This window comes from Talpa europaea (assembly GCF_964194135.1).
Source record: "Talpa europaea genome assembly, chromosome: 4".
NCBI lineage: Eukaryota > Metazoa > Chordata > Mammalia > Eulipotyphla > Talpidae > Talpa > Talpa europaea.
Window position 1 is genome coordinate 111042927 of NC_140070.1, and position 24421 is coordinate 111067347.

Consider the following 24421-nt stretch of genomic DNA (forward strand, 5'->3'; position numbering starts at 1 on the left):
GGGAAAAATCAAATATCCTATTATAATAGTGAGGAAGAAAAATAATCCAGTAACAAGAAAATTTGGATGACTGCTATATATTAAAACTCAAATCTGGAAGTATGACTTTAAACCTCTAAAATATATGAGTGCTGTAAACTAACACTAACTCAATAAGCATAATAATAAAAATTAAAACTAAAATCTCTGGATAAACCTAACAATAACAGTAATAACAGTAAAAACACCAACAGGACCTCACTTACCTGGATCTTACTGCTTTACATCTAGAAGACCCTGTGTGAATCAACAGGCCTCCAATTTACACATGTTTTGTTGCAGAAGTTCTTTTACAAGCTGGCTATTCGAAATTCAATAAATCACTTACAAACCACGGTTTGATTTCAGGACTAGTTGCAAAACATGACTTATTCAACAAACATTACTAAATAGCAATTTAGCTCACAGAATTGTTGAATTAGAGAACTGTGGATTCAAAGCCCTGAATGAAGAAAACCCTGACATGTAAGAGGAGGGGAAGAGAGAAGCAGGCATGCTGAGGAGGAACATTCAACACTCTCCCACTTCCCCTGCAATTCTAAGGGACAAACTTTTAATTTTCTTTTCCATCCAATCTATGTTTTTCTGAGCCACTCGATTTCCAAGGGACTTCTAACCACAGGTTTCTTACATCCCATGATTCAGCATATACATTAATCTGTATTGGAATATTGTCTTGCCCTTCAAAGTGCCTTAAACTCCAGGAGTAGAGACTGAACCACATTCTTTGGGTCATTTCTAGAGCAACTAAGCATAGGAACCACACAGAATTAGTCTGAAATCCCAAATTCTGCCATTGTTGGCTGCATTGTTTTAAGTAAATTATATAAGATGATGTAAAAGTATGAACTCTTGATATGGCATGATTAGTGCTGACTCTTGGCTGCAAGGTATGTTATAGTGAACAAATCACTCAAGCATGTTACACCACAGTTTCATTAAATGGAGGAAACAGAAGAGCCTACTTCATATTGAGAGAATTAAGTGAAATAATTAAAGTATTTGGAATAATTCTTGCGCCCAGTAAATGTTAACTATTATAATTTGCCCCTTTGAGCATCTATTTCCTCCTCTGTAAAAGGATGCCATCCACCTTGAAGGACCGTGATGAGTATTACACATAACAGATAAAGTACTTAGCATAATATATTGTACTAGTAAATGTAAGAATTGTTAGTGTCTAATCAGTTTTTATCTTTCTGTTAACAGGAAAGCAACGTTGTTGGGACTGATTAATGTGACTTTTAACACTTACAGAGTTTGTATTATTAAAGACACCATGCTACAATGTAGGAATTCAGTTGATCACAACTAAAAAAGGACTACGTTACCTAAAGTATAATGTTGTCTGAATTAAATTGTGAGACTCTTTGGGATAATAGTAATGCAGAGCATGTATGTCTGATTCATTACTGGGATCCCCCAAGCCCTGATATATTGTACTGAATACATATGCTGAATGTAAACATGAATGAATGGCTATTAAACAATAAAAGAACTGAGAGGTGAAAATGAACAGTCATAAGTAAATAACTATGGGTACTTATAAAGAAAAAAATTATTTCCAATTGGAAAGAATAGAGGACATTTCATGAAGGTCTTAGAATTTGAAGGTTCAAAGGAAAAAGAGGACATTCCAGGATGAGGGAAGGCATGAGGGAAAGGAAGAACTAATTATTTTTTTTTTCAAATTATAGATTAATCATAGTATAGAAAAGTGAAAAGAATTAGAGATTAAGACCTCAGCTGCAAGTAAATAAACAGATTTTTTAAAACTAGAAGGTATATTACATTTACTGATGGAAAATTGTGATTATTATTTTAATTTTCTTTATATTGGAAAATTACAATCACAGAGACAATATGCAATTATTCCCTGTACTCATACCTACCCTCAAAAGTACTAATTCAGGCTGTATCTTATTTCGTCTACAACCATTCACTGCAAATCACAAACACTCTATAATTTCAATTTTAAATGTTTCTGTATATATCTCTAAGTGATAAGATCCTTTCTGCAAGCATAACTACAATGTCATTATCATAATTTATGAAGTAATAAAAGTCATTGATATTGTCAAAATTCTGTGCTCATATTTTTCTACTTTTCCCATAATTTGTTTCATAATTTTCCTGGATTAAAAAAAAAATCCAACTAAGGTCTATACATCGCTCTCTGTCTCCTCCTTCCTTCCTTCCCATTTAATCACTTTATATAAAATAAAACATATAGCAAAAAGCACTCAATACATACGTACAAGCTAATGACTTTTTTAAAGTGAGCACTCAGTCCAGGAATAGAAATTGCCAGTTAAACTGAAGGTCTGCCACTGGCCCCAGGTCAACCACATCTCCTTTACTACCATCCAAAGTTGCCATATCTATACTTTCATAGAAAAGTCACTTCTCTGTTTCCATTTATAATTTTATCACCTAGGTGTGTATCTTTAAACATTCTAGTCTGGGCCCTCCTGGTGGCACAGGCGGTTGAGCACACCGCAGCCTCTGCAGTGCTGGTTTGATCGCCGCCAGTTGCAGAGCAACCCACATGGCACTGCAGAACTCTCCTGTCTCGCCCGTTGATCCCCTCAGCAGTGTATTTTAGGCAGTCTGCCTGTTCTGCTCCCCACTCTATTTCTGGTGAATCCTCTCACCCTCCCGTACTTGTGGCCTGTACCTCAGTTCTTGTATATATAAAATAAATCTTTAAAAAAAAAATAAACACTCTAGCCTTATTCTTACTTTAAATGTGTCTTACATGTCTCTTTTAATGCATAAATTTCACTCCACACTTGCTTGGTTTTTTTAATGCAATGTTACTTCCATTAGAAAAAGAAATAAAATTTATTTTAAAAAGATCAATAGAGCATGCTTTTCTTTTTTTAAAATTTATCTGCTGGATACCCTAGGGCATTTCAACTATAGAATTTCCCATAGCCTGGATTTTGCTGATTGCAAACTCATGGTACAGATCAATATATTCCTCCATTCTCTGTATTGTCTGCAAAATGGTAGTGAGATCCAAAGGTTGTATCAAACTTGTATTTAATCTACTTGGCACATTTATAGTTAACGTTGTGTTCTTTCATTGAAGAAATGTGTCTGGCAGCTTCTATCCTGATAATATTATCATTATTGATGTTTAAACCTTAGATTTATTAATCTGTTGGAGGCTGAAATATGATTACATTCTATCCCTATCATTTCCTTTTCACTTATTAGTAGAAATATTCTTATAAAAACACACTTCTCTGTACTATTCTATATCCCATATACTTACTGGAAAGGTATAACAAATACTTGATTTTTTCTATTTACCAGTTTTCAAGAAAATGAACTGATTTCCTATTGCTATCTAAATGTGATCAATTAATTTAAAAAAAATCATTATGAATGTATGGGTTTGAACTTAATTCATGGGAGTCAACCCTTTGTAATTCATATCCTAACTGAAGTTTAAACTTTTCCATCTTTAGCCAATGGAAGATTGTTAAAAATGACTCCTAAGTCATTTCATTAAGGTCTTAGGTATGCTAACAATTTCAATCATGACAATGAAATTGTCTATTTCTTATTTTAATTGTGTTGACTTTTGCCTCACTGTTTTGAAGCACTCTTAGCACATATACCATTGCTATTTTCATGCCTTCCTGGTGAACTCTTTATTAATCTAAAAAGCCCTCTTTATTTCTAATACATTATCTCTGATAATATTTATTATCTTACAGTCTACTTAATATAAAATTAGTATAGCCATTCTAACATTTTTTTTGTTTTGTTTTTTTAAAGATTTATTTATTTATTTATACAAGCACTGGGTACAGTCAGAAGCACAGGAGGGTGGGAGAATTTGCCAGAGCCAGAGTGGGGAACAGAACAAGCAGACTGATGAAATACACTGCTGAGGGGAGCAGCGGGTGGCAGGAGAGGTCTGCACGCCATGTGGGATACTTGCCCTGAGGCCGGGGATCTAACTGGCACTGCAGAGGCTGCGGGCAGCTTCGCAGCCCAGCGCTCAACCGCTGCGCCACCAGGGGAGGCCCAGCCATTCTAACATTTATATTCATCTTTGATTTAAAATTTTTCTTCCACTTTTTCTCAGTTTAGCTTCATTTCTGAAATTATTTAGTTGACTGAGTAACAAAATTTCTGGACTCTTCTAATATTTATTTATGTTTCTCATTTTGTGTCACTTTAATGTCTTGCAGCACAATTTGAAATAGTATTTTATAATATAAACTCTGATATGCCTTTTTCCTGTAGAAATATTTTTCTACTTTTCATTATCCTTTTTATTAAAATTTTGGACAGGGATTTATAGTGACTCTTTTGTGTTGCACATTTTTATGTGAAACTAGTTTATTCTGAACCTTAGCATATGCCAGGTATCTTCAACAGAGATTCTCTTCAAAATTATTGTGTTTAGATTTTCTAATCTTGCTCCTCCATGGTCAGCTGGTCCTTTGATTTCCTACCTCTACATTGTCCTGATGCATTCTATGTTTAATTTGACTTCCAGCAGTTTGTCTTTAATGTGGCTGGTCATTTGTAGAGTTCTGAGGCACCGGAACTATTCCAATTCCTTCAGCATCTCTTACTCTTGGTCTCCTGGACTTCCCCTCTACTAGAAAGCAAAAAGCTTTCCTGATTTCAGCTGTTGCTCTCAATTGGCCCACCAAGGTTTCCGGTGAGGACCCACTGGCTTGTTTGTGGTTCTTCAGTTCTCAGCTTTGCCACACACCACATTACTATTATGTGTTCCTTCCCGTAAACACTGTTTCTGTATGAGTCATGTCAGTGGTCTATCCCGCTTGCTTTACTGAAAGTGTTTGTTGGAGATAACTTGTAACTGAATTTTGTTGTTAACTTTGTTTGTGAGTTTTTGGCTTTGGTTTATATGGATATCTGAAGAGATTCAACATGTAAACTGCTACAATAAATACTACTTCCAACACTTTTGTTTTTAATTAAACACTTTTCAGATATGTCAGATGTAGAAGAGACCACAGAACAACTGTGTCTACAAATAAAAGCAAACAAGAAAATATATACAAGTAAAAACTACAGAACTGACTAATCAAGGAGTTGAAATTTATCAGATGAATTAGCAACTTCTGACTTCACTCAGCAGTGAAACTGTGTTTCATATGAAGTTAACATAAATAAGGCAATTCTAGGATTTCAGTGAATAAAATTTAAGAAATGTGGGTTGAGGCAAAACATTCTTCACCCTTCCTTTAAAGTGGTACAAAAGGAAGATGCAGATACAGGTATTATAGGATTAATAAGGAAGAAATTAAACCGATGAGAAAAATCTCAGTTTATACATTACTAACCCAAGTGATAATTATTGTCATTTTAGAGAGGGTAAAATAACTTCTCATTTGCTTACCTTATACCAAGTGACGCTTGGTTTGACACTGGAAGGAAAAAATCCATCTACATTTGGGCAAGAGATCTTCTGTACACCAAATTCTAGATATATTTTATGTACTGGGAGTTTCATGGGAGACTTGAAGCAGTTATCTTTTTGAACAACTTCCAGAGGAAATGCAACTTTACTGCAATATGTGGTATTCCTATAATGAGAAATATTCAGTGAATGGGTAGTCTTACTTTCATTTGATTTAATGGAGCAAAACCATTAAAATGAACTAAGTGAAGCCATTCTATATATTGAGATTGTCTTTATAAGTGTAAGTTCATGTAAAAATTAAATGCTTCATTGAAGTATTTCCTATACCACAGGACCTCACAAAGTAAAAATGACACAATTAACAATTATTGGTATGTAAATATTTTTACATAGTTCCTAAACACATGTATATAGATATGTATGAATGCATGTATCTATACACATACATATTTCACCAAAATAAAAACATGGTACAAAGAAAATCATGGTACAATCAAATTCATTGTACATATATAAATAAGCACACACATATATATATGTATTCACACACGATCCTTTACTGGTGTGGGGAATATAGCTTTGTGTCTACACAAATGATCCTGTGCCATGATGTGATATAAGTATACACATGTTAATCCTCAAAACAACCTCAATATCACTAGTAGATGTGAGAATAACCAATTAACTCAAGTTTTAATGGTATAAAAATTTTTCAAAATAAATGTTTCCAGAAGAACTAAAAATCTATAGTTTTTGCTCCAGTAACCCTGTTCCTGGAATTTTCTTCCTCATGACAGAAGTGTGGAGAAGGAGAATTGGAGAGAGCACATCATCAAAAATGCACATCCAGTGCTACATTAACAAGAAAATATTAGAATCAATGGAAAAATCTTCAAAAGGAAGACAATAAACTAAATCATGGGATAACTATTCAGAGGTGTACATACCTGTTAAAAAAAAATCAAACCAGAAGAAAAAAATGCTTGTAAACACATAAAACTAATACTTAGGATGACTAGAGGATCATATTTCTATTTTAGAGTTTGCACAGGTTGTTTTATCTGCCAGGGGGACTCTTCTTATCCCCTCACATTTCACACCAGGGTCTCTGAGTCACCTTCAAACCACCCAACATCTAAATTACATTTCTAATTCTCCAGTGTCCCAGACATTTCCTTAATTGAATTTATTATAGTTCAAGCAAAGATATGATCATGTGTGTGTTTTCTTTTATTTATTGCATCTAGTACAGCGCCTAAACTTTCAATAGATTTTGAATACATATTTGTTAAATGAATGGAATGGGTATAAAACATATATATGTATACATAAATAAATATTTATATTTCATTTATATATGAAAACAATGAAGGGAACATAGATAATAAATGTAACTGATTTTTTTCAGGGTGATGGGTCAATGGGTCATTCACTGTCTCCCCTTTTTGTGTGATTCTCTTTTTTACCAACCACAGATAATCACTTTTGAATTAAAACTGAATTCAATGGGAATTATCCCCACATTCTAGATTTCCTTTATAGTTATATAAGATAGGCATATAGTACATGAAGTTATAACAATCCAGAAATTGGGCCTCCCCTGGTGGTGCAGGCGGTTGAGCACTGCACTATGAAGCTATCCCGCAGCCTCTGAAGTGCCGGTTCGATCCCAGCTGACCGGCGAGGGTCCCACATGGCGCGGCAGACCTCTCCTGTCTCGCCCGCTGCTCCCCTCAGCAGTGTATTTTGTCAGTCTGTCTGTTCTGTTCCCCGTTCTGTTTCTGGTGAATCCTCTCACCCTCCCACGCATCTGGCCTGTACCCCAGTTCTTGTATAAAATAAACAAATAAATCTTTTTTTTAAAAATCCAGAAATTGATAAATAACATTAAAGGTACAATCAGACCTTAATAGCCATGTAGCCTTGCTTCAGTAATATCAAAGAAGTTTAGGAAAGTTTAGGAAAGGACTTTAGACAAGTATTCAGTTGCCAAGGAAAAAGCAATAGAGATACTGAGCACTACAATATATAGTGGCAAAGACCCAGGTCATCCAGAAAACTGATGACCCCTTGATGGGTATTCACTGCTATCCTTTTGGGAAATGTAAATGGCTCACCAGTTGTCAAGAATGAAAAGGAACTCAAACAGCATGTAGGCCACCCTTCTCATCATACAGAAACAGATACAAAAGCTCTTGGCTGTAAACATGGCTTACTTAAAGGTACCAGCTAAGTAGTGGCAGAGCAGAGATGATGGCCTAGTTTTGTCTTATTTTTTTTTAAAGATTTATTTATTTATGCATATAAGAACTGGGGTACAGGCCAGAGGTGCAGGGGTTGAGAGGATTCACCAGATAGACTGGGGAACAGAACAGGCCGACTGACTGAAATACACTGCTGAGGCGAGAGGCAGGCAAGATAGGAAAGGTCTGCTGCACCATGTGGGTCAGCTCCCTGGAAGGCCAGGATTGAACTCATGCTGCAGAGGCTGTGAATAGCTTCACAGTGCTGTGCTTAACCCTTTGAGCCACCACGGAGGTCCAGTTTTGTCTTCTGGTTCAGTGTTCTTTCCATTATAAAATGTTCTGACCTCTCCTAAAGTCTGTATTAGTAAATAAATAATGGACACATGAGTACTTCAGATTCCTTGGAGATACCAGTTAAGAGTCGATTCCAATAAAATTCAAGTGTCAGATGAAAGACTCAGAAGGGCCTTCTAGAGTTACAAGGGACTCCTAAGGTCACAGTGATCAAAATTCTTTACTGGGATAAGAAGGTCCATTTTTCACTTAATCATAAAACAGCTTGTGTTTATCAAAGCATACTCATAGTTCCCCATCAGAGAATAGTAAGCATCCATGAGACAAGGAGGATTCAAAAGTTTTAGGATTACTCATTTTTAAGTTGTTTTTCTAAGTTGTTGCATGGCTAGGTTATGTTATTCAGCCCTATTGCTATGCACTGGATTGTGGCCACCCACTCTATCTAGACCTGTTATCACAGGTTGATGATTTAACCTTCATACTCTAGAATTGACTGTACGTGGAGATAGGCACTGGAAAAGTAATGAATCTATAAGGGTGAGGCCTAATTAAAAATAACTGCTGTTCTTATCACAGGAGAGGATTAGGACAGAGAAGACACAGAAGGAACACCACCAGGAGATATAAAGAGGAGATGGCCATCTAGGAACCAAGGAGAAAAGAAAAAAACCAATACCACCTACACCTTGATCTTGGAAATCTAGCTTCCAGAGCCATAAGCAAGCAAATTTTGGTTGCTTAAGCCACCTAGTCTGTGATACTTTGTTATTACAGCCTGAAAACTAAAAAGAGAATTGGGGGAAAAGATGGCTCCCCCAAACATTAATCTGTAGTAGAACAAAATTAAGTATACTGTGGAATAAAATGTAAAATCTAGATGAACTTTCAAGGAAAAAAAGCAGATTTAAAAGAAAGTTTGTACTAATAGAGTTTTTGGATTATATGCTTAGATTCCCAGAGGTCTGGTGCCCATCTGTGTCTTAAGTGAACTTTAGTGTAAAAGTTTGAAATGCATTGTTCTGACTACATTTGGTGCCTTCCAAATAGTCTTTCTTCTAGGAAAGCATACTGAATCTTTATTTTGTGCTAGGTACTTTAAAAGGTTCCAAGAATGGAAGATATGAATGTGTTCTCATTCCTGCTTTATTCATTGTCTAGGAATATAGATGCCTCCATGTGTGGCAAAAGTGTAGGCACCTTTTAATGTCAGGGAAAGAAGATGAATAAATAAAAAAGGCTCCACATACAGACAACCCTGATATATATCAGGATTTGAAAATAAATCAGCTATAGAGAATGTTCTGAAGAACCCAATCATTTTCTCTGCACACTACTTTCAGTTAACCTTAACTAAGCCACAAAGAAGAAGTGTAGCTCTTTCTAAATACTTCCTTCTCATTTGCAACTTCATAGTACATAGTACATAGTACTTCCTTCATAGTACTTTGCTGGACGAAGGCCCAGGAATGAAAAGGAAAAGAGAAAGTCACTGCCAAGAGTCAGACTACCTTAACATGCAAGTATAGTTGCCTGTGTCATTGAGGAGGGTGGGCCGGAACCAAAGCACATCTTTCTCCTTACTAATGCGGTTCTCAGGGAGACGGAAGTTAATTGGCTCCTCAAGGTCTCGGTCCTGCCTAGTCCAATACCAGATGAGAGTAAGGCCAGCTGAATGGGCTGTGCTGTAGTTATATTTCAAGAAGTGTTCAAAGAGTGGGCACTTGATGCGAGCTGGCTCGTCTTCAAACACTTGGATCTGCCTCATGGTATCTAGTCCCCAGTCATCACAGCGTTCTGGAAAAAACAAAAAGAAAGGACAAATGAGTCACCTCATGTTCAAGGCCTCCAGAGAACACACCTTATGTTTAGAATGCCCAACCTTCCTCAAGACCCCCTTCTGGAGTAAACTTCAATAGCCTCTCTAATAATTGTATGCAACTGTCGGTGTGAAGAAATGACTTCCCCTCATTCCTTTATCAGCTTTGAACTATCTATTGGTTAACAGTTTGATCAGAAAGCTAGATCCTGTTGAAGCCTGTAAGCCCTATGGGATAGAATCTTATCTGATAAAGAAGTCATGTGTTGTTTCACTTCGCTGGAGTCAGAGAAAGTTCTAAGGAGAAAATGGTAACTGAAATGATAAACCTTAAAGATTCGTGTTGCTCCACAGGTTCTCCTCATTTGGAAGCTAGATTAGTACTGCTCAATAGGAATAGAATGTGAGCCAGATATGTTGTTTTAGATGTCCTCATTGCCACATTAATAAGACAGATGCAGAGGAAACAAATTTTAATAATTTTTAAAACTTGATATATCTAAAACACCCCCAAATTTTAAATTATTTTACATTTACATTATTTTGTGGGCACTAAATCTTCAAAATTCAACCTGTTTTACACATACTGCATATCTCAATTTGGGGCTTGTCACATTATCTATCAACTACCATATTGGACAGTAGCACTGAAGACCTTAAGAAGTGAAGAAGTCACAGCAATTCTTCCTGGGAACAAAGGTCCTGGAGTTTCAATGACTGAGTCAAATAAAATGTGTAATGGCTTTATAATTTGTTTTTAATAATGAAAAGTAATCACTTTCATTCAGGAATAAAAAAAATAAACCATGTTAGTAAATGACTTTTTAAAAGAGTTTTATCTGAGTGGAGACACTAGATTTCATCTTAAGGACGCAAGAAGAGAGGTCAGGGCTGATACAGTCTTAGATGCCCAAAACAATCATCCTGAAACAGTTTTCTTTTCACCTTTCACCTTACAAACATACACACATAAGCATGTGTCTATATATCTGTATCTATAAAACTGTACTATTTTTGACATTTAAGTTGATATCTAAAACTTTTCATACTTTACATGTATAATAGTTGGAAAGGATATACTTAGTGTTATTTTTGCAAATAATGCCATTTTAAAATAAGATGTCTATGCTAAACTTTTAATACATCATTTAATAACAGTGGAATAATGATTTAACACACACAAGTTTATTTAAAGGTAAGTAAGCACACTTTCTTTTAACCATTGGTAAATTTATTCTGTTCCTTGTCTTCTTTGAACTTGTATTATTAATTCTATTATCATTACACATAACTTTACTCTAATGGGATATATTTTTATGTTTTATAGTTCTCTCTCTGTCTCTCTCTCGCCTCGCTCTCTCTTTCTTTCTTCTTCTTTTTTTCTTTTTTCTTTTTTTTGTTTTTTTTTAAATAATAAATTTTATTTTTATATTCCCCATACAATTGCAACCCCCCCATTCTGATCCCAATCCCTCCCCTCCCGCCCCCCACACCCCCAAAAGTGTCTCTGTTTCATAGTTTTTTGTTGATTCTGATTTTCACTTTCTTATAGTTATTCATTTTCCTGGTCCCTTATTTAAGATTTCTAGATTCCTGCTATGAGTGAGACCATCCGGTATTTTTCTTTTTCTTTCTGGCTTATTTCACTGAGCATGATCCCTTCCAGTGCCATCCATGTTGCTGCAAATTGCATGTGTTTATCTGTTTTGAATGCTGAGTAATATTCCATGGTGTATATGTACCACATCTTCTTGATCCAGTCATCTATTTTTGGGCATTTGGGTTGTTTCCAAAGCTTAGCTATTGTAAACAGTGCTGCTATAAACATAGGGGTGCAGGTGTAAAACTCGCAACAACAAATGTTGGCGAGGGTGTGGAGAAAAAGGAACTCTTCTGCACTGTTGGTGGGAGTGCAAACTGGTCCAACCACTATGGAGAGCTGTGTGGAGATTTCTGGACCTACTAAACATAGAGCTTCCATATGATCCAGCAATTCCACTCCTAGGTATTTACCCAAAGGACACAGAAACATCAATTCTTTCTCTTTCTTTCTTTCTGAGAGACAAAATTTCAACCTTCACACCTGTAGGTAGCAACTTTCAGCAGGAAGTAGCTACAGAAGATTGAGATTGTTGTCCCTACCCCTTAAAGATAAAGAGGGTGAAAGGTGTCTCTGGAATAATTAGACAGGAAGGGCCCTAGGACAGAGACCGAGGGTCTGTACTCAAGGACAGAAATTTTCTGTTCCCACTGATTTCATCAGAATGGTAAATAAGAGGGTTAATAAACATGAAAGTTACTGAAATCTTTGAAAGGGGAAAAGTACGGTTAGCTGCAACTCCTCACCCCTATTCAGTAATTCTGGATGACCCAAATCCTAATTATTTAAACTCTATCTTGGTTTAACCTCCAGGATCCTGGTATGATTCAATAGCCCCTAGTAACCACATATACATACATAATCTCAGCAGCCTTAAAACCCAAGGCAAGATTCTGCCCACACTTTTCTCGAGCATGTACTACATTATTTGCAATAAAAACTTGACTTCTCTCTCACTTAGTCTGACTCCCACACGAATACTTTCTTGCACTAAAGTCAAGGACCAGGGTCCCTCAGCATCCCAGAGCACAACAAAAGTCCCAAAAGAAGGGCCTCCCTGGTGGCGCAGTGGTTGAGCACTGGGTTGCGAAGGTGCCCGCAACCTTTGCAGCACCGGTTCTATCCCCGGCCGCCAGGCAAGGGTCCCACATGGTGCACCGTCCTCTCCTGCCACCTGCTGCTCCCCTCAGCAGTGTACTTCGTCAGTCTGCCTGTTCTGTTCCCCGCTCTGCCTCTGGTGAATTCTCTCACCCTCCCATGCTGCTGACTGTACCCGGTGCTTGTATAAATAAATAAATAAATCTTTAAAAAAAAAAAGTCCCCCCAAAAAAAAGAAAAAAAAGGAAAGAAGAAAATTCTCAAATAATTCAAAGGAAAAATAAATCCCAGGAATTAAGACCATAGCCTTCTAAATCAAAATGACCTTTCAACTGCCTCAGCACAGTGGATGAAAAAAGACTTACGCCACAAAAGCATTTTAAATTCTGTGGGAAAAGAGAAGATTCTATAAACTACCAGGAAGTGAAAAGTGGGGTGAAATGGTCACATACAAATGACAAATAGTCAATATGGATTTGGATTTCTCAAGAATAAGATGGAAAACTAGAAGATAATGAACCTGAAGAAAAATTATTTCTAATCTTAAATCTAAACCCAGTGAAACATTCAAGTGTGTAAATGACATAGGCTTGTTATCAGGAAGCTCTGATGGTTTGTTTCACTAAAATGAAAGAGATAAAAACAAGAAAAAGGAAAATATGGGATACAGGAGTAGTTGATTCAATTCAAGAGAAAGGAGAAGGGATTCCCATAATAACAATAAAGGCGATCCTAGGATAATAGCTATGGGCAGCACAAGTAGGTGACAAACCATACAAGTAGAATGGAACAGAAATCCCCAAAAGAAGAAAATATTGCAACTGATAGGTTATCTGATAAGATTAGTACTATGGGAAATTATGCTAAAAGACAATTGTAAAATGTGAAAAAGTTTACCAAAGATAAAAGTAAGCATAGAAAGCAAGGTAATTAAATTCCAAAAATAAAAGAAGAAAGCTAACATAATCATAGCTTGCTAATAATAGATGAAGACATTTAGTGAATGATTACTGGTCAAGCCAACACTGTAACAGCATTATGTTTTGGAAAAATGGGTAAGAATTCTAAATGAGATAGCAGTTTTTAGAAATTTAAAAGAGATAATCCTTATCTACTATAATTAAAAAACTGAAAAAAAAGGCCTAAGTTTTGTTAAATGAAAAAGAACGACATGCACAAATTGGTTATAAACATAAAGATGGGAAATGCCAGAAAAAATAAATAAAATATTCAAAAGTAGTTGTGTCTGACAAAGTGAACTAGTGAGAGAAGAGGTAAGGCAGAAAAAGTAAAATTATTTTGGTATAAGCCTTTTAATATATTGGCCTTAAAAAATCTCTATGCATGACTTGATTTGAAAATAACAAATAATAAGAAGAAAAAAGATAAAAAGTAAGGAAGGAGCCATTCTCAATCTCAAACCATCCTACTGATATTTACTTTCTATTAGGAAAAAAGTCTTGATTTCATTTTAAAATTCTACAGATTTATCTTAATAAGCATTGATATGGCAATCATTTCCCTTTTGGATTACAAGGGATAATTTAAAAGAGAAAGAAATACAGTTGGATAGCTGATGGTATATGCACCTTTACCACATTCAGTTTGCAGTATGGATGAAATAAACTGCTACTTCCATCTGTATTTCACAAAACTATTCTCTACTCTGTTCCTAAAGTTATCAACATCAAGATCTTTGCACTACTTGTCCAAATTGGGATGATGGTAGAAACAAGACTATTAAATGAAAATTATCTTCCCTGCAACCCCTCTGTATAATATGCCTCAATTCAGATCACCCCAACTTGGACCAATAGAGCCCAGTTCTGATGTCATGACTCATTCTTTAACAGGAACACCGGAAAGTTAAAAATAAAGAGGAAGCTCTTCTGGGGGTTAATGGCATTTTGATTAAAAGAGACTTTCTGACAGCATTACAAATGGTCACTTTGGGCCCACAGAATCTTTATAACTTTGGCAATGGTTAATAGTCAGCTAGATAATAAGTAATGGGTGGATTTTTCTTTTATAAAATGGGAGAATGCTAACTGTGGAAGGGGATATGGGAAAAGAGAGCTAGTATGATATCTCAACCACACGCACGTGTTAGGAACCAATTAAGGGGGAGGTAGGAAATAGATTTTTGATGATTAGAACCAATTAGGAGAAAGCAGGAAATAGATTTTTGGTGATCGCTAGGGCAGACAATATCTGAGACTAGCTAAATATTCATTAATAATCTTTTCTCTTCCTTGGCTCATATAAAAACCATGTATCCTTAGCAATTGGATTGGGGCTAAATTATTTGGTTTGAGCCAATAGAATGTTGCCACAGATGTTGTACAATCTGAAACTCTTGGCGTAATCCTCCCTTAAGTAGAAATCCCGAGGCCAGAAATTTTTGAAAAAGTTAGCATCACAAGATGGAAAGAAACTGGACCTCTGCCATTACTTGGACAGAGCTGCTCAGGAATGCCATATCACTGGCAAAGAGCTATAATTGAGTAAAAATCAAAGTTCATTTTGTTAAACCACTGAGATTTGTGGGACTATTTGTTTATAGCAACTAGTAGCATCTACTTTGACTAACAGGGAAAGGAATAATTTTCCTTTTGTTAACATAATATTATCAAGAGCAAACACTTAAAAATAGCATTTGTTAAAGGTCCTTTATACTAAAATTTAAATACAGATCAATTATTAAGGTTTCTGGCTGGTTCCATAGACTTAAAATCTTTTCAATCAAATTAAATGCAATACATTTAAAGGGGGGAGATAAATCATTATACCCACTATGTATCTCCCTTACAGAATGTTTCATGGGCCAAATGAATATTTTTAAAAGTGAATCAGACTCCTTTACAATAGGAACTGAAAAGACACATATTAGTATTCTTAAAGATTAGCAAAAATGGTATTATTATAGACTTTTTTCTCTGGGGTATTTTATTCTTTTAATTCAGTTGTGTGTGTTTTTATATTTTTCCAGCCAGCCACCTGAGGGTATTTTGTCAGAGTTTTTTAAATTATTCAATGAACAAATAAAAATAAAATCTATGGCAACAGGCTGAAGTGTCATGTAATACCAAATTAATTATATGATTCACTGCAGGCACCAGCTGAAGAAAAGACTGGGGAAAGGTTGTTATGCAAATAGATTTGTCTCTAATAACAGCAAAGGGAATTTAGTGAATTACTGGCACAGCAAATTACTTTTTTGTATAAAATGTCCTTTCTTATCCAGTTTACTCCACACTGGAAGTCCTCTGCAAACTGGTTCCTCAACATGGGGGAACTATAAAGTCTTCATTTCCCTCAGTTAAAGGACTTCTTAAAGCCTGAGACTGTGGCACAGAGAACTAATGTAAATGTGCAAAAGCCTCCCAAAGCCAAGTCACTGGAAAATCCAACCCACGCTCCTGACAGCAATTAGCATTTATATAGCAGGGTATACATTTTAACTAATTAATCTCACAACACCCTCTTGGGCTTTCATGCCCATTCCCACATTACATGCCAGGAAACAGAGACAGAGAGATTAATTGACTTACTTTTGCCTGAGTGGTAGCACAAATAAAAGCTGCCAGAACATAGATCTAAGATGCTTGTCCCAAATCTATGCTTATACATTCAAAGCAAGATATTTCCCACAGGAAACCTATTCACATATTTGAATATGTTAAATGTTTAGTGGGAAACTGCTGTGAGCAAGACACTGTGCTGGATGCTGGGGCACAGAGACACGAAGGCACACAATTCAGGAAGTTCGGACATGGAAAAGACACAGGAAAAGAAAATACTGGAAGACTAAGTTGGAATTATGTAATTATTTTCCACATGCCACTTATGGGCTTATGGCTGCCATGTGACTTGGGACAAAATGTCTCCCCTCTCACTCAGTTTCTAACAGGTCTATCTTATAGTGGCATGTAAGATAAAGGGCTTGGCATATGGAAACAACTCAGGACACATTAACTGAATTGGCATAATAAATCTGAATGGATCCTCACCTATCAAGAAATTAAAAATCATGTAGTGTCTCACCTATATTTCCTTCTATATATTTTATGGTTTCAGGTCTTATGTCTAGTTCTTTAATCCATTTTGAGTTGGTTTTTGTGCATGGTGTGAGGTAGTAGTCAAGATTCATTCTTTTGCATGTAGCTACCCAGTTTGCACTGCTGGTGGGAGTGCAAACTGGTCCAACCACTATGGAAAGCTGTGTGGAGATATCTCAACCTACCAAAGATAGAGCTTCCATATGATCCAGCAATTCCACTCCTAAGTATTTACCCAAAGGACACAAAAACATTAATTCCAAGAGCACCTGCACCCCTATGTTTATAGCAGCACTATTTACAATAGCTAAGCTTTGGAAACAACCCAAATGCCAAAAAATAGATGACTGGATCAACAAGGTGTGTACATATACACAATGGAATATTACTCAGCAATCAAAAAGATAAACACATACAACTTGCAGCAACATGGATGGAGCTGGAAGGGATCATGCTCAGCGAAATAAGCCAAAAAGAAAAAGAAAAGTACCAGATGGTCTCACTCGTAGCAGGAATCTAGAAAACCTAAATAAGGGACCAGGAAAAAGAATAACTATAAGAAAGAAAATAATCAAAATCAGCAAACAACTATGAACAGAGACACAATATGGGGAAAGGAGTGATTGGGGTCAAAATAAGGGGGGTGCAATTGTATGGGGAATATAAAAATAAAAAAAATTAAAAAAAAGAAATTAAAAATCTCAGAAAAAGAAATTGACACAAAATTAACTAAATGAAAATACCTGATGGTATGAACCAACTAAGCAGGAGCATAATTATATTTATAGTATAGTACAGTATAGTATAGTATAGTGAAGTACTATACAGTACACTATAGTATAATACAGTATGGTGCATTAATATGTTATCATATACGGTGGTAGGTAGAGACAGTAGTCCTGAGATTGAGCTGAGAGGAGAACCAGTTTCTTTTATTATCCTAAGCTGGAACCCAATGTGCTTTGAGAACAATGTAATTAACATATCCTAATCTATCTAAACCTGAGAGCTGAGACTAAATCTAATGGAAGGACTGGTTTATATCCATTCTGGAAGTTTTTCTTAATTTTGTTTTTCTAATGCTATTCATTGCTCCTCAGGAAGTATTGGCCAGGGACCGTGATCCAGGAGGATCCAAGGTGGGAACAAACTGGGTAGGGTGGCTAACAATGCTGAATGAACGGTATGAAGACAGAATGTAAATCAACAGGTTAACTGTAGCCAAGTTTATTAGGCGAGATAGAGGAGTGCCAGAAATAAACACATGAATCGAAGCCCTAATAGCAAAGGCATGTAACGTAGAGCAGAGAGCATTAGGGTTGGAGTAACAGTTGTGACTCAAAGGTAGGCTTTGACACTTACGCTTTCTTAATTCATTTAAGAACTATGTTCTGAACATGTTCTCATGTGTCAAATACTAAAGCTGTTTGCTCACGATGTATCAGTGAACAAAAACAAAGGACTCACAGAATCTATCTACTAACACAGGGAGACTGACAATAAACACCTGATGGGTTAAATAAGAAAAGTATAGAAACTATAAAAAGATGATAAGTAATGTGAAATAAAGAATACATGGAACCTGGTAAGAGAGATTTGGAATGAGGTAGAAGAGGACAGTCGGGGTCATGCAGTTTTAAAGGGGGTAGTCAGAATAACTTTTTCAACCATTATAAGCCTTAGTTTCCACATTCAAAAAATGAAATTTATAATATGAAAGTTGAAATAGTCCAGGATATAAATACCAAAGATACTGTGCAGTTCTAGACATGTTTATTTATAACTAATCTGTCTATTGCCATTTTCTATGACACTTTTGGAAAACTTCCTTTCTCCAGGTCTACAGCAGAAACGGCTAAACATGTTCCATGGACCTTGTTCTCAGAGATCCTTTCTTCTGGATTACAGGAATTTTCAGTTGGGTCCATAAGAATTCAGAATAAATGCTACATTTTCCAGCTTTCCTTTCTTCTGGATACAGTCAGGTAACTAAGTTCTGCTCAACAGATATGCTTGAATTTGTCCTGTGGTGGATTCCAGAAACCATCATTGAGAGACACTGACATGGCCCTACAACCATTTCTTGCATTTCATTGCTTTGAATATGGGTGGGATGCCTGGAGCTGTATCATGGACCCTAAGAATGAAGACCTATATCCTATAGATGGTAGACTATGAAAATGAAGGGAGGTGGGACCTGGAATAAATATAGAACTGCCATACCAGCTCTGAGTTTTCTACCTTTAGATTTTACTCAAGAAATAAACTTTTTTATACCCTCACTATTAAATCTGTGCTCCAAAACCCACTAGTATCATCAATGTTCCTTGAAAGCTTGTCAGAACTTCTGACTTTTATATCCTACCCAGACCTACTGAATCAGAATCTGCAGCTAAACACGCCCAGATGATGTTGTATTTTGTCTGTTAAAGTGAGCAGTTTGTTGAACTATTTCTTAGATCTTTTTATGAGTTTTGTTGATTAGTACTTATATTTAAAGATATAAAGCTTTTTGTTCCACAATGAAACAAATAGTTTAAAATGTCTGGATATTGTCCTAGCAATGTCCTATGATGAAACATCAGTTTAAAACAAAATAAAACAAAAAAAATTATGCAACCACTATGGAAAGCTGTCTGGAGATTCCTCAGTCTACTAAAAATGGAGCTACCATATGACCTGGCAATTCCACTCCTAGGGATCTACCCAAAGGACACAAAAACATTGATTCAAAAGAACACCTGTACCCCTATGTTTATTGCAGCACTATTTACAATAGGTAAAACCTAGAAACAACGCGAATGCCCAAAAAGAGGTGACTGGATCAAGAAGATGTGGACTATTATTCAGCAATCAAAAAAGATAAACTCATTCCTGAGCTAGAAGGAATTATGCTCGGTGAAATAAATCAGAAGGAAAAAGAAAAATATCAGATGTTTTCACATATAGCAGGAATATAGAGGAACCAAATAAAACATCAGTGTAAAAAAATAGTAACACTACAAAACACAACAAACAGACAATTATAAATCAGAGCCATACTGCAGGGAGGGAGGAGGGAGGAGCACAGGGGTCTGAGGTGATGGTGCACCGGTGCATTGGTGAAGGAAATTCTATGGGGACTACACCTGAGGAGGTGGGGGGAAGCAAGTATTGTTTAAAAATGAACAATGATGTAAAAAATAAAAATTAAAAATAGTAGTGCAAACAAACAAAAAAACCCCTAAATCTCCATTTCCTAGAACATAATTTAAAAATAGACTTTTTTTTTTAAATTCAAGAACTACTCAAACAAAGGTCCAGAAAATGTTTCTGAAATTGGACAGTTGTCAAGTAAGCCATCAAAAGGAGAGAGAGAGAAGTCAGAGATGGGAGGGGCAAGCTGGCCTGCCTCTGAGTATCCATCAGACTCCCTCACGTCGCTGGTACTGTTCAACAACACTGAGCTAATAACTCGGCAGATGGCTTTCCTGGACCAGATAATTAGACATACCTTACTCCCTCCCCCAAAAGGGAGTTTTCTTGATTGAGTAATTTGAAGAAAATTGGAAAAAGCCCTGAGTGAATGACAAGATTTGTCAGATAAGGAGAGAATGCCAAATCCTGAAAGCAGGCTAGAGAAGGGAAGCCACAGGCTAGAGCTTCAGTTTAGCAGGAGTTGTTAGAGTTTGTTTCTAGGACAAGCTTTATTCCCCTATAAAATACACTCCTTCTTGCAACCCTGAGCATTTATCATCACACTGTGCTATAAAGACTGTTATTTTATATCAATTAGAAATGGTAGGCCTGGTTAGTTAAAAACAGCATGGAGAAAGTCATTACCAGGCAAGCATGACAACAGACAAAATAAAGACAAGGATGAGACAAATGGAAAATGAACCCTCAAGGATAAAAACACACTCATGAGGTTTGCATTCAGAACATTTAAACCACAGTGGTGGTGCTTAAAGTCACAAATTATCCAAAGGATGACTCAGAGCAGGGTCTCTATGATTGTCACAGGACCCCTCTACCATCACTGATTAGTGTGGGTTTCATTCAATACCTGTCATGCAGAGGTGCCTCTCATAGGAATAGGACTGAGTAGGACTGACTCTTTGTACAGAGTTTTCCTTGCGTCAGAATTCAGGTTTCCCAGGAGAGTCTTACAGTTCTCAAATCTAGAAAAGCTGAAGGTCTCTAGGCTCTTTCTTGGTCTCTATCCATTCATTTGAAAACTGGTTTTTGGAGCACCAACAAAAAGACCCTTAATGATCGTGGGTGGATGTTCAAAAAGTGTCTGACAAGCAGTCTTCCTGTTGCTCTGCAGAATGAGGGAGAACATGGAATAGCATCATCTAATGGCCACCTAGAAAAGCCTCTGCTTCTCTCATCAAAGAGGCAGCAGGGCTAGCAGGCTAAAGAATGGAGGCTGGGTGTGCTGCTCTGTACCATGGTTCCATTATTTTCTTTAAAAAAAAAAACAACTTATCTAATGAGCATTCTCGTGTGACTAAACTCATGATTTTTGTTGCAGGGATGTTGTGACAATAAATAAACAGGCTTATGTCAACTGTGGCACAGTACACTAGGGAAACTAAGCAGTCATTAGCTGGTTTATATGTTTTTTTTCTTCCCCAAGCAATATTTTCTAATCCGTGATTAAGATGTAAAGATCCTATTACTATTCTCGTACAATAATCAAGCACCCGTCACTTTTTATTTTTATTATTAGGCAATATTTATTCAGAATCCTATGAGTGTTAAGGACTACACACCAAAGTTAGGGAAAAACATGTTATCTGCCTTCAAATTTCCCTTTAAGAGACAAATTGTGAGCACTGGAAGTAAAGATATTTCACATATCCTCATAGAATCCCAGAACACATGGGTCAGAGATCTGGTCATGGTCTGGTGATGGTAGGATAGCTGGTAAGATCCACATTCCACAGATGAGGTGACTGAAGCTAAGAGAGGATAAAAGAGAGGTCTGAAAGATAGGTCAACTGTATACGGTAGAGGTGGGGAGGGATCAAACCAAGTCATTACATCATCCCAGAAAGGTAGGCCCTCCAAATATATACCCTACACAAACACTTCCCAACAATGTGGGGAATGTAAAGAGAGCACTAGCATATTCCCCTCCAAAGCAGAGGATGAACTAGGTGAAAAAAAATAAAACCAGAAAATTGGAGAAGGTAATGTTAACAATTGACCATGGAAGTTATTTTGCATTGTGCTCAAAACATTCTCCTTCTCCCACTCTCATTTTACAAGTGAAGAAAGTGCTTTTTGGGTCTTGCTATGGAGGCTGAAAGTAAGATAAATGAGGCAACTAGAAGGATGATCCTATGCCTCAGTTTCCTCATAGGTAGTAGTGCTTGAAGCAAAATACAAAACTCACTAAAACACTTATCCCATGGAAATACTAATAAGGGAAAATAAAGACTATATACAAAAATACCACATGACCTCATGTGTATCATAAGAACTTAATGAATTTTTTTTCAATTAATATGCTAATTTTTACAAAGGCATTTACGTGTGGAAATATAGCAAGAGACATGAACCATTGTGTACATTTGCTTTTGAGTTTTTATTGCACTTTACCAGAGCCAGGGACAGAAAATTCAAAATTAATTTTGAGTTCTAAAATGTAGAAAGCAAACTAAACATGGAATGAGTTCTTAATTAGTAAAGAAAGTTTAAGCAATCACTTTGCTTCTCAAGAATCTGACAGAAATTTAAAGCCCTCCAGGTGCTCAAGGGATATCTATCCCCTTCATCCACATCTCACTTCTCAGCCAGAGGGTCAGGGAGGCTTGTTAATGAAAGTACATCAGGGGACTTCAACTTTCAGTAGGAGCTGTACGATTCCCCCACCTCAAGATTTGCAGCCGTCTTCTATACCCAACTACAAAGTCAAAGGAAAAAGTGTCTTGTGAGCCTTGCCAGCAATCTCCTCAGCAATCCTCAGGAAATTGCCTGGAGTAAAAGTATGTATGAGATCTTCATCACCTGCCAGAGAAAGAGAGGAAGGCTGCAATCCTGCCACTGCATTTAAGAGAAGCATCACCTGTGAAATGCCAGTGTAGTCTCATTCAATTTTAATGATGTGTCAAGCATGTAGATTTTTCTTGAAGGCTGGTAGTGACAAGTAGAGAATAAAAGATTCCAAGAGAAGATTGGGGAAGCAAGCTTCAAAAGCTGAGAGCATGACTGGAGGGAATGTTTGCAAAAGAATGGGGATAGGGTGGTTAAGAATTCAGAAGGTAGGGGATCCAGTTGTGCCTCATTTTGAGAATAGTGTCAGTTCCCACAGGGAGAAGCAATGTCTTAGGAAGACAAATGCCAAGATGAAATCATGGGTCAAGATTCTGAATACTTCAATCACCTCTAACCCATTATGCACAGTAGAAAAACTACACTTATCTGAACTGGAAGGGGCTTCTGAAATCATCCAGTTACAGGACACATTAATCAAGGTGGGCCCTGGGACCAGAGAGGTGAAGAAAGAACCCCCCAAGAGGCCACAGGGAAGAAGGAAGATGCATCTGGGGTACAAAACAGGTTAGGAACAGAGATAGGATGAAATCTAAATTCTTCATGATTTGCCTCACATCTCATAATACTTCTTTCTATAAAACCAACTACTCAAGAGAGTTAACACTACACTCATGTCAGTCTTTGGTCTTCGTTTTTCCTGTTATGTCAGAGGCTGTATGTTTATTTATTTTTAAAGCAGATTTATTTATTTATACAAGAACTGGGGTACAGGCCAGAGACGCGGGAGGGTGAGAGAATTCACCAGAGACAGCGGGGAGCAGAACAGGCAGTCGGATTGAAGACACTGCTGAGGGGAGCTGCGCAGAGATAGAAGAGGTCTGTCACGCCATGTGGGTTGGCTCCCTGGCCAGCCAGGAATCAAACCCACGCTGCAGAGGCTGCGGACAGCTTCACAGCACTGCGCTCAACCCACTGCGCCACTGGGGAGGCCCCCAGAGGCTTTAAGTTTATACCTATGTTTATGTTCAGCTTCTTGGCTCACTATAGTTTTAAGGTTGAGAACATCTGTTCAAGTATTTATCGCTGAAGATAAAGCAAAAACTACAAAACAACTTTTCTGAACTTCAGAGCACTTTAATCAAAGGAAGCAAGGTAAGAGAATGATATTTTCATATATGAAGCAAAAGGAAACACTCCAGAGAAATCAAAAGTAATAACTCTGATATTACATGTCTGTTACATAACACCCTTTACGTGATATACACACTCCCTCTCCATAAACATTCCTCTGGGCTGTACACAAAAATTCTGTCATACATAAAAAGAATAATAATTACCAAAAAGTTGGAAAATGAAAATAAGAAAAATAGGTGCTAGATCAGGAAAAGGCACTGTACTCATACAAAAAATGGGCTTTTAGGAACTTCATGATACACATACAACTATCCAGGTATATATCTCTGGTGTGTGTGTTTGTGTGTATCCAATATATATTTTACAGGAGAACTGTGAACTCCAGGACACTTGTCTCTGAGTAGTGTCAGTCTCCCAAAAGTATGATTTCCTGCCTCATGGAGAACTTGATAATGAAGGTGGTTAACTAAAAACACAGCCTTTTGTTTCCATACTCTTTGAGGCAGGAAAATGTTCCAAGCTCATCACTTGGGAGTCACTGCCTTCATTTTATTACTATATCTCATCAAAGAATACAAATTTTAATAGTTAACAGAATCCACAATAATTTATATTTTTGCACATAAATTTCAGATACATCATATTCTTTGGTCACCATTGTCCACTATGTCATGGCTCAGAAAACGACTCAGAAGTTCACATTACTATTAAGAGCAGTCTCACAATTCCAGA

General features: G+C 36.8%; 1 protein-coding gene across 4 annotated transcripts in view; it reads right to left on the reverse strand.

Moving 5' to 3' along the window:
- Positions 1-24421, reverse strand: part of IL1RAP (interleukin 1 receptor accessory protein) — a gene marked incomplete at both ends in the record, with an annotated part of 82657 nt that overhangs the window by 37729 nt on the left and 20507 nt on the right. For all 4 annotated transcript variants that reach the window (XM_084231723.1, XM_084231722.1, XM_084231725.1 and 1 more), the window contains 2 exons: positions 5432-5618; positions 9507-9792. In XM_084231723.1, coding sequence (XP_084087849.1) covers positions 5432-5618; positions 9507-9792 — 473 coding nt within the window. The remainder of the gene's footprint in view (positions 1-5431; positions 5619-9506; positions 9793-24421) is intronic.